At 39.9% G+C, this 18,537-nt stretch overlaps 1 protein-coding gene across 5 annotated transcripts in view; it reads right to left on the bottom strand.

The window, feature by feature from the left end:
- Positions 1-15,902, bottom strand: part of LOC134740135 (uncharacterized) — a 117,579-nt gene extending 101,677 nt beyond the window's left edge. For all 5 annotated transcript variants that reach the window (XM_063669497.1, XM_063669500.1, XM_063669501.1 and 2 more), the window contains exon 1: positions 14,626-15,902. In XM_063669497.1, the coding sequence (XP_063525567.1) occupies positions 14,626-15,708 (1,083 nt within the window). In that variant the 5' untranslated portion in view covers positions 15,709-15,902. The remainder of the gene's footprint in view (positions 1-14,625) is intronic.
- Between the last annotated feature and the right edge of the window lie 2,635 nt (positions 15,903-18,537).

Here is an 18,537-nt window from a genome sequence, read left to right as displayed (position 1 = left end):
AGCATATGGGAGGGAATACACCTGTGACAAAGCCCTGTGACACCAGTCAGAGTATTATTTCAAGAAACATTGTTTGTCATACGATGGAGAAGGACATGGCCTCTTCGATGCAGAAGCAGAAAACCAAGGTGAGAGATGAGGAGGAGGAGGAACAACGAAAGGTTTGAAGAGAAAAAAATGTTGTAACAATTAATGTTAGCAGAAATCACATTGCAGTGTAAGAGAAAATAAATGATGTAACTTCTAATCTCATGCTTCATCCATAGAATTAATGTCACTATGACTGTTAAATGGCATCTGTTTTTGAGTTATTATTTTGATGATAGTATTTTTTCTTTGAGTTCTGTTAAAGAAAAAAATTATTTCAACACTTGTTAGAACAGTAAGGAAACCTTCATTCAAGACTGCCTGAAAAATCAATATAATAGTAAAATTAACATAAGGAGAAGTTGGTTCATTAAAATACATCATGAGGTTTTCCATGACTATTAAAGTTGAATTTTAGGGTGGACTCTGGATTTTCTAGTGACTGAAACAAAGAGGAAAATATTGTCCCAGAAAGGCTTCCATTTTCCACAGAATGAAAGTAAAGATTTTCTAAGCACGAAGGCCCCACTTACTATCTGTAATAATTAATATCATGGCTGTGTATTCTTCTTCACCTACATTTGTAAAATAAAAGCTAATTCAAGCTTAAAAGTATGATGCTGATTTAATATCATTGAATCTTTCTTGATTACTATATAACAGGCTGCATCTATAGTTTCTCCTTCTATTAAGGGGTTCTATTTCTTATCAAATATAATATGATTTAACTAAAACAGGAAATAAAAATTCAACTTGGATCAATGTTATGAAATTTATATTTTAAATCATTTCTAATTATAACATATTATGAAGACAAGAAATTCATCCTCGTTCTTCTTTTTATCATAAGTCTATCACATAACAAATCAGATGTGTTCATGTCTCTTTGTTTCAGCAACCCAGAAACTCAGAAGCATTTGAAATGCCACTTCAATAGTCACAAAGGTTTTTAGGTGTATCTCTTTTTGCAACTGAGAAAAATGATTTTTCCTCTTTAGCTGCGTGATGTGATGGATTACATCGACTATTTTCAAATTTTAAACTAGGCTCACATGGCTAGTAAATGCTACTTTTTTAAGGTTTCTAATTATTTTTATGCATTGCTGGGTTCATTTTGCTAATATATTTCTGATAATTTGCATCTATGGTCAAGAGTGATGCTGGTGTGGATTTAGCTTTTCTTGCATTGTGTAACTGATTTTGACATCAGGATAATGCTTGCCTCATAGAATAAGTTAGAATGTGTTCCTTCTGTCTTCCCAAATTTCTGGAAGAAATTGTTCAGTACTGGAATTATTTCTACATTAAATCTTTGGTAGAATTCACCAGTAAAACCATCTGGGCCTGGTGTTTTCTTTTTTGGAAGATTATTAATTATTAATTCAATTCATTAATATATATTGGTCTATTCACATTGTCTGTTTCTCCTTGGGTGAGTTTTGGTTGATTGTCATTCAAGGAATTGGCCTATTTTATGTAAGTTATCAAAATTGTGGGCAGAAAATTGTTTGTGGTCTACCCTTATTTTCCTTTTAAGGGCCATGAGATCGGTAGTGATGGCCCCACTTTCATTTTTGACGTTGGTAATTTACCATTGGTAATTCTCCCTCTTTTCTCGTGAGTCTAGGTAGAGGTTTATTGATTTTAATGATCTTTTCAAACAACCAGTTTTTTGTTTTTTGTTTTTTTTTTTCTGAGACAGGATCTCGTTCTTTCACCCAGGCTGGAGCGCAGTGTCAAGATCACAGCTCAATGATGCCTCAAACTCTTGACCTCTAGTGATCCCCTGTCTCGGCCTCCCAAAGCACAGGGGTTGCAGGTTCGAGTCACCATGTCTGGCCTTCCAGCTTTTGTTTTCTTTGATTTTCTGTATTGTTTTTCTACTTTCAATTTTATTGGCTTCTGTTCTAATTTTTGTTACTTTTTCTTCCGAGTACCTTAGCTTTAAATTGGTCTTCTTTCCTTAGTTCCCTAAGGTTGAGGCTTAGGTTATTGATCTAAAATCAATAATCTAATGTATTTTCTAATGTATACATTTCATACTAAACATTTTCTTCTGATCACTACCACACATTTATGTAAGTTTTTCTTTAATAATTTAGATCACATATATTTTAATTTATCTTGAGACTTCTGCTTTGACCCATAGGAGTTCTTCTGTTTAGTTTCCAAATATTTAGGAATTTTCCAGTTATCTCACGTTATTGACTTCTACTTTAATTCCATTCTGGTCTGAAAATACATCTTACATGAGTTTTTTAAATTGTTTGTTTTATGTCCCAGAATATGGCTTATCTTGGTGAATATTCCAGGCAGTCCTGAGAGGAGTGTGTATTCTGCTGTGGTTGGATGAAGTCACCATAATGTCCCATCACTTGATGGTGCTGTTGAATTCTCATCTGTGTTTTTCCTGAATTCCTGCCTGTGGGCTCTGCCCATCTCTGATAGAGGACTGCCGCAGTCTCCAGCTATTGTAGTGGATCCATTTACTTCTTGTTGTAGTTCTTTGAGATTTTGCCTCATGCATTTTGGTGCTCTGTGCTTAGGTGCCTACAATTCAAGGATTTTTGTGTCTATTTGAAAAGTTGACCCTTTTATTATTATGTAGTGCTGTGCTTTATCCGTGTTCATTTTTCTTGCTCTGAAGTTGGCTCTGTGTGAAATTAACATAGTTCCTCCAGCTTTCTTTTGATTAGGGTTACGATGGTATATCTTTATCACTTTACGTTAACTGATGTAATTCTTTATATTCCAGTGGAAGTCTTTTGGATACCATATCATTTGGTCCTTTTTTAAATTCACTCTGACAATTTGTGTCTTTTAATCAAAATTCATTGTCTGAGTCAAGATCTGCTGTGCCCTCGTGTCATGCCCTGCTCACAGTGTGTGTATATTCATTACCTCATGGATTTTTTAATGCTACAAGATGTTTGGGCTAACCACCACACCTTCACCACACCCATGACCACCACACCTGCACCACACCTGCCACCTGCACATCTCCTTAAAATACCTTCACCACACCTGCCACCTCCACAACAACTCAAAACACCTGCACTATAGATGCCACCTCCATACCTGCTACCACCACAGCTCTTCAATACACCTGTACACCTGCCACCTCCACACCTCCTCAAAACACCTGCACCACACCTGCCACCTCCACACCTCCTCAAAACACCTGTACCACACCTACCACCTCCACACCTGCTACCACCACAGCTCTTCAGTGTACCTGTACCACACCAGCCACCTCCACACCTACAACCTCCACACCTCCTCAATACACCTGCACCACACCTACTACTTTGTCTGCATATAAAAGGCAACTAATAATATTCTGAGAGACATGAATAATCAAGGAACTCCCTCATGTCCCTTCTTACTTGTGTAGCTTCTTTGTATGACCCAACCATTTGTGCTGAAGAGAATGACCTAGGATGAAAAGAAAAAAATGGTGAAACCCAAAGGTCTTCTAACAGGCAGAGGTGCCATGGCAAGATGTGTGGACATCACCCTTCCAGCTCCTTCCTTTCCTCCTCTGGCATTTTTCTGAGATAAATATTTGACTCTCTCTCTCAATGCACTGATCTGGGATTGAAAGTGAAGTTTATGCAACAGACAGTGTGATCTTCACTTCTGTTTCAGTTTTATGTTCAGCTATGTTTCTCTGGTTTAATTGTTGTAATATCCCAAATTAGAAGAAAGGTTCTGGTTTAATTTTTATAATATCCCAAATTAGAACAAGAGGACAGAATCTCTATCTTGGAAAAGGCTGTGCTTATGTGTGTGTGAGCACATTTGCTTATGTCATTTTCTTCACAAAGCAGGCAGAAAAAGAGGAAGAATTACATAGATATGTTATAAAACCCAGTGCTTGGTTTTTTTCTATGACAATAATTTTCTTGTCCTGTTACGTAAAAAAGAAACCCTTACTTTCCCAATGGTACTACTAGGTACTATGTACTAATTAAGGTTCATACATATTTAAACTATTCTCAGAGATTTTCTTTCAAAGATCAGTTAACTATGTTTGTAAAAGAGCTCCTAAATAGGAAAACAATTTCTTTCATTGCAACAGGTTAACCTGCATTCACAATACAAATCCAACATTTACTGAGTGCCTTTAACCAAGTTACTTAATTAATCTGAGCCTTATTTTTTAAATATTTAAAATAGGAAAAACACTTCTCATCTTGAAAATTCTTGTATGAATTAGAGATAATAAATAGAAAAACTTTAGTGCTTATGGTAGCAAATGTTACGTACATAATCAATGATCGTTATTACCATTGATGCTAATAGCATTGATAAAATGTTTCAAATCAATACACTTAAAAGGCTATTGAATGGTGATTTAAAGAGAAGTCATCATATTTGATTGATGTTATAGAGTGCCCAAGAGACCTTTAATTTTGTTATTGTAATTGTTTTAATAATACCACCAAATTGATCTGACAATATTGACTATGGTATTAAAAAGATTTGATTTTAAAATAAAATTGTTGTCTGTTCCTCATGATATACGGCCAGAAGCTCATGGGTGACTAAGAACATTCTTACTGGGTTTTTGTTTGTGTTTTGCATTTTTTGGTAGGTTTTCCTCTGCCTGAATTTCTCTCATTGACTTTTTTTTCTGTTTTAAAATATTATACATTTTCATCATATAAAATTTGAAAACTAATAAAAATAATTTTAGATCAATAACCTTACTTTTGGAATATAATTCCTTTCAGTGTTGTAATATGTCCTGAGATGTATGTGCTTAGTTTCTCTGAGATTCACCTTGGCCTCTTCCTGTTGTCCTGGATGCATTCTCATCTCTGGGCAGCGTCATCATTACCCAGAGCTGCAGAGAACAAGCATCTTAGGGTTGACTCGGAAGAATATTTTTCCTAGCTTGATTTTTTAAATGATAGGTAGATAGAGAATACACACACACACACACATTATATATATGTATATATGTATTAATACATATGAATGTATATATGTATCTTGATACAGTTTTACTCTGTGTCCCCACCCAAATCTCACCTTGAACTGCAATCCCCATAATCCCCACATGTCAAGGGCAGGACCAGGTGGAGGTAATTGGATCATGGGGGTGGTTTCCCCCTTGCTGGTCTTGTAAGAGTGAGCTAGTCTCATGAGATCTGATGGTTTGATAAACATTTGTCATTTCCCCTGCTTGCACTCACTCCTTCCTGCTGCCCTGTGAAGAAGGCGCCTGCCACTCCTTTGCCTTCTGCCATGATTGTAAGTTTCCTGAGGCCTCCCCAGCCATGCAGAACTGTGAGTCAATTAAACCTCTTTTCTTTATAAATTACCCAGTCTCAGGTATTTCTTCATAGCAGTGTGAGAAAGGGCCGATACTTGGCTATTCCACAGGCATCTCAAAACTAATGTAGCATCTCTATCAGTGTGAGTTTTTAGATGAATTTCCTCAGAGGTTAATTTATTTCATCGAATATTACAGGGTTCCATCTCCCCTTTTCTTAGCTTTTCTTGCAGAATATGAACCATTTAAAAGTTTAATTATAGGACATTTTGATTGAAACATTAAGTATGCAGATTGAAATGAGCTTATGTTCAAATCTTCATTCACCTTACCTGGCTGTTGCTACCGTCACTCTCGTTAGATCCATTAGAGAAACAAAATGGATTTTTTGTGTGTATCTGTTTTAAGGTGTCACAATTTCTTTGCTGCCTTGGAACAGCAATGGGTGTATTCTGCCTTTTTTTTTTTTCCTCGAAAACCCCAGGTACACACATTTTATCACAGCATAGTGCTCACTTCTACAGAGATAGGCTTGCACTGAAACATTCTAGCATCGAATGCGGGCATTTGCAAGGTAAGCCCTGGTTCTGTGCACTGTCAGCCAGTTTTCAGGAGACAGCAGATCACAATGGTTCCAGTTACAGAAGAACTGGACCTCCTCTTCCAAGTCCCAGCTCCAGGTTACAGAACCACTGTCGTGTCTCTCACGTGAGGGGAAGTGGTTTGAACTGTTGCTGGTGGCCTTCACTTGTGTGCTTGTCAGCCGCGACCTTTCCTCCACCCTGAGAAGTTCGATTTTCCTTCCCTTTCTTCTGCTTCTCCAGTTCCCCGCAAGGACCTCTCTGCATAGTTGGACCTTCAAACACTTTTTAAGTACACGCCTGTGTTTCCGTTTTTACTTACACATGCCCAGAACTACACCACCTTTCTCTTTCATATGTCCTCCTTCAGCTGCTCCTTACTGCTCACCGTGGTACACCAAGGACCTGATGGAAGAGTCTGTGGTCATCTTGTATGGCTCAGCTGTTCTGTACCGCTCACCCTGGCACACCAGGGGCCTCATGGAAGGGTTCGCAGTCATCTCGTATACCTCAGCTTTCTCCCAACTCTGCACACAAAATCACTCACAAATTCATGTTAAATCTCTCTTCAGAATGTTTTTACATAACTCTAATCAGTGTTCAGACCATGGTTCCAGTACATCATATGTGGAATCTCTTAATAGCTCCCTTACTGATTTTCCAATCTTCTAGATCTATTTTCCCCTTATTATTTTCCTTCCAGTAAAAATCTTTCTAATGTTCAGTCTGCTTATATCCCATCTGATATGGGGTAAATTCTGTCCCACCAAATTTATATGTTGAAGCCCTAACTCCCAATGTGGCTGTATTTGGAGATGAGGCCTTTAAGGAGGTGATGAAGGCTCAATGAGATATAAGGGTGGGGCCCTCGCTCGGCCTATAGAACTGGTGCCCTTATAAGACAAGGCATTGGATCTCTCTCTCTCTGTCTCTCTCTCTCTGTCTCTCTCTTTGTACACACAGAGAAGAAACAGGTACAGCCAGGTGCGTGTGAGTGAAGATGACACAGTGAGTATGTGGCCCCCTGTAAGCCAGACAGCAAGACCTCACCAGGAACCAACTCTGATGACGCCTGGGTCCTGGAGTTCTAGTTTCCAGGACTGAGAAATAATGCTTTTGAGTTTAAGTTGTGCATCTGTGGTATTCTGTACAGCAGTTTCCAAGTTCACTATGGGTCAGTGAGTCATCATTCCTGAGGTTGGCTCAGCATATTTTATAAGTGCCAGAAGGTCTCCAAACAGCAATTAAACAATTCTCTCCTACAGCCGAGGGAAGACTGCTGAAAATAAGGCTAAAGATCTGGTTATAGGAGTCGTGGATGTACAAGGAAGCTCCACTGACAGCTGTCCTGCTGTGAGTCTTGTATCTCATAGGGAATGAATAGAACCCTGAAATAAGGGATGGACAATACCCTCAAACTCCCGGATTCCCCTGGACCCTCTGAGTCAGCAGATGTAGCCCAAACCTCTGCCCCAGAGACGCAGCCTTTCTTTCCCTGGAGACCCTGCAGTGGCTGCTTACAGGGTGGATTACAATCATCAGTCCAAGATTCACTCCACTCTCCCTTTTCATCTGAGCCAGCACACAGGACAAAGCCTCCAAACGAGACCCAAGTATTGTCCTGATGGGAGTCCAAAAGAAGTGTTATGTGGCTCTGTGCTTTCTAGTGGGAATTCAGGAGCAGCTAATGATTTATGGGACCAAGGATGATCCTTGGTACTTTCCACACAACAAACCCATTGGAAACCCTGCTAAGATTGCCAGAGGCCAAGACCGTGACCTGCTAACCTCTGATTTGGCAGCTTCGCATAAGAGCACAGTATGAAAACACTGGGAACATGTTTAGATAATAAAGACAATGCCAGGGTCAAGCCTAAGAGTTATCAGTGGGGTCCACAGTGAACGAAAAAGCAAACAAAACAAGTGACATGTGGAGATCTCTAGAAAAATGGCAGAATTAAAAAAAATGTAATGTTCCCATTATCTAACTTCAGTAATTATCAATATTCACAAATCTTGTTTCTTCTTTTATAACACGTTCATTGTTTTTTATTTATTTAAATATGTTAAAGCAAACTTCAGCCATCATATCATATCTTCCATAATTATTCAGTATTTCTAATAGATTAGTGCTTTTTAAAATAAGCATAACTACAATACTATCCTCACACTTAAAGTAAATAATCTTTAATATTCTATATCAAAACAATTTTCATTTGGTTAGCATGTTTCTTAAATATCTGTCTCCTATGAAGTTCATTTTTTACTTATGCTCTGAAAAAAATGTCCAGTTGTTCTACTTTTCATTGTAATCAACTAATGATCAGTGGTTTAAAGTGTCATCAGTCTGACCCATCTATTATTACAGAGTTTCCATCCATCTTTTACCTAATTGTTTAAGCAACTCTGGATGATTGCAAATTTTATATATAAATAATAATATATTTTATTATCTGTATATTTGCAAATTTGTTGTAAGCTAATATATATAATATATAACTATATGTATTTGTTATAAGCTGATTTATTATATATAACAAATTAGTTTATAAAAAATTTGCAAGTACCCAAATTATTAGCTAATATATATTATATATAAACACAACATATATATAACATTACATATAACATTATATATAACGTTATATTGTTAAAGCAAACTTCAGCCATAATTATATTAGCTAAGCTAATATAATTACTGATTCTTTTATTTGCTGAGGTAACTCTGTTCTGCAATCTCTGCTAATATGATTGCTTATTCTTTTATTTGCTGAGGTAACCGTGTTCTGCAATCTCTGCTAATATGTTTATTCTTTTATTCGTTTATTTGCTGAGGTAACCCTGTTCTGCAATCTCAAGTTGGGCGCTTTATAAGACAGAAACAGCCTTGCTAGTCTTGCTTTCAATGATGTTCTGGATGAGTGGGTCTTTTCTTAGTGCCCTGGAATTGTCAGTTTGGTTTCAAAATTGAGGATGAAACACACAGCACTGTAAAGACAAAATCTGGTGCCACCTATGCCCTTAAGCATAAAGAGTCAAACAAACTGGAAGTCCCACAATCAATGTATCTCCCTTGGCAAACACAGAATCAAGCTCTAGGGAAGAAAACAGTGGAAGAGGAGAAAGAAAGCCTGAGATGTCCCCGGGAGCATCCAAATTAAGAGTGAGAGGCTTTCCTCCTCTTCAGAGGGATGACGGATGAGGGGGCCCTGTCCTAGCTGCTCACGCTACAGTAGGCCCAAGGCAAGGGGACCTGGCATCTCACTCCCCGGCTTGGCAACCATCAGTGTGGAAACATCCAGGCTCCTTTTTACTGACCAATTCATGGGAAGTACTGCCACCTGGGTAAGGTGGTATCACAGGGCATGCTACCAGGCACAAAAGACAGATTTACTTAACAATTTGGGGGGCAGTGATTAGAGAAAAATTTCAGAGCTACTTTGTGTAAAACATACCCAGTCAGGATAATTCGGCAAACCTTCCCACTAGAATGACCCATTTCTAGATATGCTCAAGGCAGCTGAGGGCCCACGACTCAGATTATCTGAGGTTTGTGCCCCTCAAAAACAGATTTCTTGTGGGAGAGCTTAGCTGGAGTAAGAATGACCTGTATGCTTCATATACATATATCTTCAAATTTCATATGAAGGCATTACAGGCTTATTTTTTAGTTGATCACAGCATAGAAGAGAAGATCTGGTCTACTCTTTCAAGAAATAAGAATACAGAAAAAAGAGCGATTAAGTTTGGCAGACATAAATGTTAACATCTTTGAAAAAAGTAACATGTCCCATAGAAAAATTTCAAATTTTGTATATTTTACAGTATATGTTCTTTACTGCAAAACAGCAGCATATATAGCATGAATGTTTATTTTTATGTATTTAGTTATTTATTTACCAAGACAGGGTCTTGCTCTGTCACTCAGACAAAAGTACATTGGTACAATCCCAGCTCACTGCAGCCTCAACCTCCTGGGCTCAAGCAGTCCTCCCACCTCAGCCTCATGAGTAGCTTGGACCACAGGCACGTGACCACACCTAACTAATTTATTGTTATTATGATTATCATTTTGTAGAAAAGGGGTTTCTCTATGTTGCCCAGGCTGGTTTTGAACTCCTGGCCTCAAGCAATCCTCCTGCCCCCAAAGTGTTGGATTTCAGGCATGAGCCACTGCACCTAGCTAGCATGTACATTTATTACCCTAAATGCTAAGGAACTATGTAACAACTTCAAGCATTCTTGTTGAGCAATGAGAAATTCTATCTGAGAAGCCATCTGTTTTTAAGGCTGAGTGCTTAGAAATTATTCTAAAATAGTCAAGTTACATTTCCATCACAAGTAAGTACAGACTAATAATCATATCTTCTTAATGACTGAAATACTTGAGGTTCATAGAGTAATTGCTTAGAAACCCCATTTCATTGTAGAGACAGCATAGATATTTAGGCTGATTTTTCAGTAAAGGATATAGGTATTTTTTATCTGAATTTCTGATCAGGCTTACTTGATTATGATTTGGTGAGCTACCTACAATTTCAGGGAGAATTTGGATTGATCGATAATTAGGGTTTCCCTGTGTTACAGCCCAAGTCGTTGGGTAGGGAGCCCACCATCCCAGGTTTAGTATAAAATGCCTGGCTGGGAAGGACAGATTCTTTCTTAATGGCCTGGGAGGAGCAATGATGACACAGTATGGTTTTCATGGATGTCACAAACAGAAAAATTACTTCTCAGCTCTCCTATCAGTCAATTTTTTGGTTCTTTGTTCAGCATAAAATGAAAGGCCCACTGTTGGGGATGGTGTGGTCCATTTAGAATATTCTTTAGTATAATAAAGGGAAAATGTAGCTGCTTTTGGTAGTGAGTTATTTGTGATCTCTTCTTCTTAGTTCCCCTCTAGATATGAAATAAAATTAGAGTAATGGACATAATTAACTCTGAGTCTCATCTCAGAAGGATAGTTTATTACCAGGTTAAAACCCCTTGAACCAGAACTCTAAGAGATTTGTAGTGATTATTATACAACACTTCCACAATTTTGCTGACCTAGTTTTCTTTTTAAAAAAGAAGGAGAGAAACTAAATTATGGAATAAAAATGAGCCTTACCTATTTCACTGATTGAACTGGTTTTGTCAGCCTATTTTTTTTAAAGCACCTTAGAATCATTGCATTCTTAACTCATCGGCTATGTCAAGGTAACTAAGATTTTAGTACCACTGGTCTTTGAGATGGTGTTCAGAATGCCATGACAAAGTAGGTCAACCAGTTGTATTATTTGCTCCACCAGGCCCCTGGTTCTGCAGTGCAACCTGAACCTTTTCTCAGGGAGGTTGTACTCAGGTCAAGAGGTGAAAAGCCAGAAAACAAATTTAGAAATGATATGAAATTCAGAACAAAATGTCCACACCTTATAACATCTATAATAATAAAATAAAATTAAAATTATGATCGACCTATTAGTTTTCAAAGCATAGTGCTCAATATCCAAGCAAGGCTAAGGTGAGAACGCCTTAATAACACGACAGCAAGTTGGGGTAACCAGATTGATTTCTGAGAAATTCAGTAACAGCACATATTTAAATGGCAATATGGAACCAAGAATAAGGTCAATCCAAACCACATATGGAGAGAAATGGACAGACAGGTGGCATGGGTTCTATGCACTGTGAGTTCAATAAAAATGTGCACAATGAGGAGACTGTGGAAAAGCCTTATGAAGGCAGCATTCTAGCGTCATGGTTTATTTCTGTGCCTTGAAGCAGCCTGGAATGTGTTATAGGAAAAGCGGGGCTGGGCCCAGGATTTCAGTCTTCTGCGGGACCTCATCCATTTACAATCTAGGACAGTCTTTTACTATTCTGCGTGCGCTGCTCCTGCCAATTTCCGTTCATGTCAGGGACAGGTGAGGGTACTCATTCTAATTTCTGTGATTGGAATTGTTTGTATTCTGTGTCAATTACTATTTGGAGAACTCTAGAATTAAAAGCTGCAAATTGAAGTCCCTCTTCCCCCTTTAATATAATTGACTCTAATTATATAACTAATTTGAATTTTATTGCAAAAGTTTTCAGTGTAACTATTCAGAAGAGAATGATTATCAGCGAAGACAGAGAGGGAGAATGGTAATAAAAATTCATCAGGGCGTCTTTAAGCATATTTTTTTCAAGCTCCTTTTCTGCAAAAAAGAGGAAATAATTTAGCTAATCTAGCGTCTATTTCTTGTTCTTCACAGGATGTTAATATTGCAACAGGAGTTGGAAGGGAAATAAGAGAACTGGATTTGCCTCATTCCTAAATGTGCTTGTATTTCTATTTCTTCTCAGCTTTGCCCTATTTCAGAGGTGAAGACAATTCTTTGCTTAAATCACTTTCCGTTCAGATCAATAGCAAACTGATAAGCAGGTGCCCGAGAGGCCCTGGATAGAGGAATGACTGCTGACAAATCAGGATCTCCAGCTTAATGACCTGCTGGGTTAAACGTACGGAGAATCTGATCTATTCTGGCATATGGGATCTTTAACACCAAAGTGAAAGCTTTACTTTGAACCACACGGGGAGCACACAGCCACGGAATATACCAATAAACCATTTGCATAATTATTTTGCTCAAACCTTTTGCAGGCAGAACCCTGCAGCCTCAGCAGCGTCCTCTTCTTAGAGATGTGCGAGGGATGTGCTTCCCAGACAGGTGGTGCTTGAGGGCAGAGTGCTAATGTCCATGTCTCACCTGTGTACTGTTCAGTGTTCAGAGGGTCTACTGTTCAGAGGGTCCACCTGTGTACTGTTCAGAAGGTCCACTTGTGTACTGTTCAGAGGGCCCACTTGTGTACTGTTCAGAGGGTCTACTGTTCAGAGGGTCTGCCAACCTGTTTCCAGGGTGTGTCCTGTTCAGAGGTCTACTTTTCAGAGGGTCTGCCTGTGTCCTGTTCAGAGGGTCTGCCAAACTGTCCCCAAGGTGTGTCCTGTTCAGAGGGTCTGCCAACCTGTTCCCAGGGTATGTCCTGGTCAGACGGTCTGCCAACCTGTCCCCAGGGTGTGTCCTGGTCAGATGGTCTGCTAACCTGTCCCCAGGCTGTGTCCTGTTCAGAGTGTCTGCCAACTTGCCCCCAGGGAATCTTGCCTAGTATTTTGCAATCCTCATGCTGAGAATGAGTAAGAAGCCCTTTTCTGTGCTTGTGGTGGAGTTATAGATTATTTTCTATAACCCTTAGCAGTGAATGCCTGAGCTACCATTCCTCTAAGGAATTGGTTTAATGCATACTACCAAAATGTGTTTTCCCATCCCTTGTATGATAGCTATTATGTTATTTTCAACTGAAATATGTATTTTGCCTAAAATAAAGTATTGCTTTATTCTTATCTTATAAGCTCTGACATTTTCACTAGGAAAAGTTTTTTTTTTTTTTTTTTTTTTTTTTTTTTTTTTTACTTAGTAATCTAATCTTTTATTACCCCTGACACAGTCATGGAAAAATAAGTAACCCATATTTATTTCTCAGATCATCCATATAAATATTTTGGGCAAATAAATATTTTGTGGCATGCATCAAGAAACACTTTCCCAGGCATATTTGGTTTTTATTTGTTTTCCCAAATGTATAAAAATATTTTAATGAAGTGATCCTAATCACCTTCATATAACCACTGACATACAGACCTTCAGATAGCATTTACCTATTTTTTATTTAGATATTTGTTTTCTAATGCTTTTTTTTTACAGGGTTTTATGTGTCTTGCTTACAGGTGACAAGGACAGAAAACCAGGTCTAGCAAGCAGTTTATCATGATTGAGATCTTTTGTAGTTGAAAAAAAAACTAATAAAAAACAAAAAATTTGGAAAGCATTTTAGGTATCATGAAATTTTGAAACCCATCATTCTATCTTTACCTCTAAAGATTTTGTTGGTAGTCAAATTATATATGCACGTGTTTATACATACACACACATCAGGCAAATGCATTAGTCTGACAGTATTCTTAAGCTTGTCCTTCTTTTTTGTTCTTTTTGGCATTGAAAACCCAAGTTTCTCTAAAATTATTGAAGCAAGGTCTCTGAGTAAGGATCCTTTCCAAAATATATACTCATTTAAAAAAATTTCATTCTGTTTACCTTAATAAAAAGCAAAAGTTTCAATTACTGAAAATATTTGAAAATTACCATTCTGAGGCAAGACTACTGTTTTCCTTTTAATACATATGGTGTGGTTAAGCAGAAAGAGCCCACGAAGCATTCAGCCCTCACCAAAACCCTTTGCACAACGTGGAGAGGGTCCAACCAGGACACTTGATTTCTAGTCGCAGATTCTTAGATTCCTTATTAGTAAAATACATATAATATTTTTTATTTTTCAGAAACATTGGCCAACTGAGGGTGAAATACTATGTCATACCACATAGAAGGTGCTTCGTAATGGGCACTTCTTTTTCATTATTACTTCACCACTGATTAAGGACCACACGTATGTAAGCCTTTCTCAGGACGTAACACAGGCAACATGGAAAAAGCTGGCTTGAGAGCTCCCTGCTGAAGAGAAGGCTCAGTTGACCAAGTGACAAAGGCATTGTGGGGCACGAACCAGGCTTTCGTGAATTTATCTCATTATACACCAGGAGTTATAATTTAAAAACCAATGTCATATAAAGAAGAAAAAAGATAAGGTGAGATACAATACCATTAACACTTCTTTAGAAACGGATTTTAAAGCAGAACTTCCATGACTGTGAAATCCAACCGGCTGCACGATCACGAGGAAGGATGGTGAGGGAGGAAACCGCGCTTTGTTGTTGAGGTGAGCCGGGTGCGCGACCACGAGGAAGGATGGTGAGGGAGGAAACCGCGCTTTGTTGTTGAGGTGAGCCGGGTGCGCGACCACGAGGAAGGATGGTGAGGGAGGAAACCGCGCTTTGTTGTTGAGGTGAGCCGGGTGCACGACCATGAGGAAGAATGGCGAGGGGGGAAACCGCGCTTTGTTGTTGAGGTGAGCCGGGTGCACGATCATGAGGAAGGATGGTGAGGGAGGAAACCGCGCTTTGTTGTTGAGGTGAGCCGGGTGCGCGACCACGAGGAAGGATCTCGAGGGAGGAAACCGCGCTTTGTTGTTGAGGTGAGCCGGGTGCGCGACCACGAGGAAGGATGGCGAGGGGGGAAAACGCGCTTTGTTGTTGAGGTGAGCCGGGTGCGCGACCACGAGGAAGGATGGTGAGGGAAGAAACCGCGCTTTGTTGTTGAGGTGAGCCGGGTGCGCGACCACGAGGAAGGATGGTGAGGGAAGAAACCGCGCTTTGTTGTTGAGGTGAGCCGGGTGCGCGACCACGAGGAAGGATGGCGAGGGGGGAAAACGCGCTTTGTTGTTGAGGTGAGCCGGGTGCGCGACCACGAGGAAAGATCTCGAGGGAGGAAACCGCGCTTTGTTGGTGAGGTGAGCCGGGTGCGCGATCCCGAGGAAGGATGGTGAGGGAGGAAACCGCGCTTTGTTGTTGAGGTGAGCCGGGTGCGCGACCACGAGGAAGGATCGCGAGGGGGGAAACCGCGCTTTGTTGTTGAGGTGAGCCGGGTGCGCGACCACGAGGAAGGATGGTGAGGGAGGAAACCGCGCTTTGTTGGTGAAGTGAGCCGGGTGCACGACCATGAGGGAGGATCGCGAGGGAGGAAACCGCGCTTTGTTGTTGAGGTGAGCCGGGTGCGCGACCACGAGGAAGGATGGTGAGGGAGGAAACCGCGCTTTGTTGGTGAGGTGAGCCGGGTGCACGACCATGAGGGAGGATCGCGAGGGAGGAAACCGCGCTTTGTTGGTGAGGTGAGCTTCACATTCAGCGACCCGTTAGAATTCGTTCTGATGAGCAGGATTCTTTCACAGCGTTACAAGAAGAGTGGGGCGATTGTACTTTGTGTTTCTTTTAGTTCCAGAGAAGAGTGATTTTTTTTGTATTTGAAATAAGTAAAGATTATATTACCTTGAAATGAGCATAATTCAGAAAAGAAGGCACTGGCTGGGCGCGGTGGCTCACGCCTGTAATCCCAGCACTTTGGGAGGCTCAGGCCGGCGGATCACGAGGTCAGGAGACCGAGACCATCCTGGCTAACACGGTGAAACCCCGTCTCTACTGAAAATACAAAAAAAAATTAGCCGAGCATGGTGGCAGGCGCCTGTAGTCCCAGCTACTCGGGAGGCTGAGGCAGGAGAATGGCGAGAAACCGGGAGGCGGAGCTTGCAGTGAGCCGAGATAGCGCCGCTGCAGTCTAGCTTGGGCGACAGAGAGAGACTGTGTCTCAAAAAAAAAAGAAAAAAAAAAGGAAGACACTGAATTTATACTTAAATCATGGTCTGGGGCCTAAAATGCTTGCTCAAATAACGTAGCTCCAGTGTGTTTGAGGGTGTGTACGTTTGAGAGAGTGTGTGCGAGTGTGTTTGAGCCTGTGTTTTACCATATGTGTGTTTGCGCCTGTGTGTTTGTGTGTGTGTGTGAGCCTGTGTGTTTTAGTATGTGAGTGTGTTTGAGCTTGGGTGGGTATGTATGTTAGGGCGTGTGTTTGAGCCTGTGTGTTTGAGTGTGCGTGTGTTTGAGCAGGTGTGTGTTTGAGTGTGTGTTTGCGCAGGTGTGTGTCTGAGCCTGTGTGTTTATTGTGTGTGAGCATGTGTGTGTTTGAGCGTGTGTGTGTTTGAGCCCGTGTGTTTGAGTTTGTATGTGTTTGAGCAGATGTGTGTCTGAGCCTGTGTGTTTGAGTGTGTGTGTGTGTAAGCCTGTGTGCGTCTGAACGTGTGTGCACTGGGGGTGGTTCCCTGAGTTTACAATCCCTCATTGGCTTATACTGTTATACAGAGAAGCAGCTACAGATTTTGTTTGTTCTTACATTTCCTATTTATTCCAGGCAACTGTGTCTAGTTTTCCCTCTGTTGTTGGTTACCTTTGCTGGACTGTGCTGTGACACACCAGACGTGCTAGCTGAGGAAGTGAGGTCAGAAGCAATATTCCTGAACTTTGCGGTCACCTCTCACCCACTGTTTTTCCCGGTGCTACCATAGCGTTTGCTCCACAAACCCTGAAGTCACTGAGGGACATCACGCATTCCACTTTCAAGGATTCCTATAAGCTTATGAAGAAGGACAAGGCAATATCACGGAATATTGAAATATATATAGGTGATCTGACAAGGTAGGGTTCTTGTAGTTACCTTAGAGAAGGGAAAAATGTACAAGAGCATGTCACACATCTTTTTGGCTTAACTCAATCTGCAGAAAAATTTAAATTTCCTTTCCTATGACTGGTTCTAATGTATCCTCAGAAGAGAAATACACCTGAAAGCCAAGGGAAAGACCGCGGGTGTTGGAGTGCACGTGACTTCCATGGTATTCAACTGAGCTGCCCGCTAAGAACTTCCATTTCTTTTCTCAGGGAACTCCCATCTTATTTAAGGCACAGAATAAGGAGTTCCATTAACTTTAGTCAGGTTGTTTTAAATCAAAAATTAAGAAAAAAATGATTGAAAACAAAGCCCTAAACTGGAACACATGAATTTTAAAATATATTTAAATTGTGACCATTTTGTTTAAACTGTGATAGGGCTTGATTTTCCAAATCTAAGAATAAAATTTCTGACTGAATTCCTTATGATGTCCTAAAAATAACCCATTAAAATCACATGTAGATCTGGTTGCCCCTGGCATGGGTCTGTGAGTTTTTGAATTCAGAGTCAGAAAACCTGGGTTTGAGTCTTAGCTGTAAGGTTACTGACTATGCAAGCTTGGTTAACGCGTTTAACCCTCTGTTCAACTTTTTCGTCAACTGTGGATGAGGAATTAGTACAGCAATTGAGTCACAATCTGATGAGATGTGTAAAGAGACTATGCGAGTGTCACGTGCTATGCCCATCTCTCTTTCTTTTGCCCTGGACTGGTCCTTAGCCAGATGCTTGAATACATGTTAGATTTATTGGCTTGCTTTTCCATTGCCCCCCTTCCTTCCCATAAACAAGTATAATGCTGCCATTGCTACACATCCCTGCACCTTGCACAAATCTCTCTCTACCCTTGCAATGTGGATTTCAGTACCAATGACAGTGAGTGAAATTTCTCAGGTTATCTTTCCTGTAGTTCTTGATTGTTGCACTACATTAATTAAAAAATAGAGGACGAAATGATGGTCCTGGACCTGGTATCACAGGCTTAGGTTGAAACAACAGAACAAACACTACTGTGAAGTCATCCAGTCCAAGCTCTCGTATTTAGGTAGGAGCGTATTGACTCTATCATTAACTCAGAGTTATTAAATTAAATTGAATTAAAACCTTGTAAAATTCTTTAGGAACTCACTGCCTTCCTTTGTCAGTGTTTTCACTATTTTCTGACTCAGGAGAAATATAACTGAGTGACCATGGTCCCTGCTTATTTACAAACTTACAGAATTTTTTTAAAGCACCAGGATGCGATAAAATCAATGTTTTGTGTACTGCTTAATTGTAACATCTAAATGAGCATTTAATGTACTGTGTTCTCCTACTTATTAATCAAATCAGTATAGATTAGATTATTTGTGTTTTTTGCAGTTAATGAAAATGTCAAAAGAACCTTCAAATGTGAATGAAA

The sequence above is a fragment of the Pongo pygmaeus genome, chromosome 8 (assembly GCF_028885625.2).
Source record: "Pongo pygmaeus isolate AG05252 chromosome 8, NHGRI_mPonPyg2-v2.0_pri, whole genome shotgun sequence".
Classification (NCBI taxonomy): domain Eukaryota; kingdom Metazoa; phylum Chordata; class Mammalia; order Primates; family Hominidae; genus Pongo; species Pongo pygmaeus.
The sequence above is the reverse complement of the archived record's forward strand: the minus strand, read 5'-3'. Positions and strand labels throughout refer to the sequence as shown.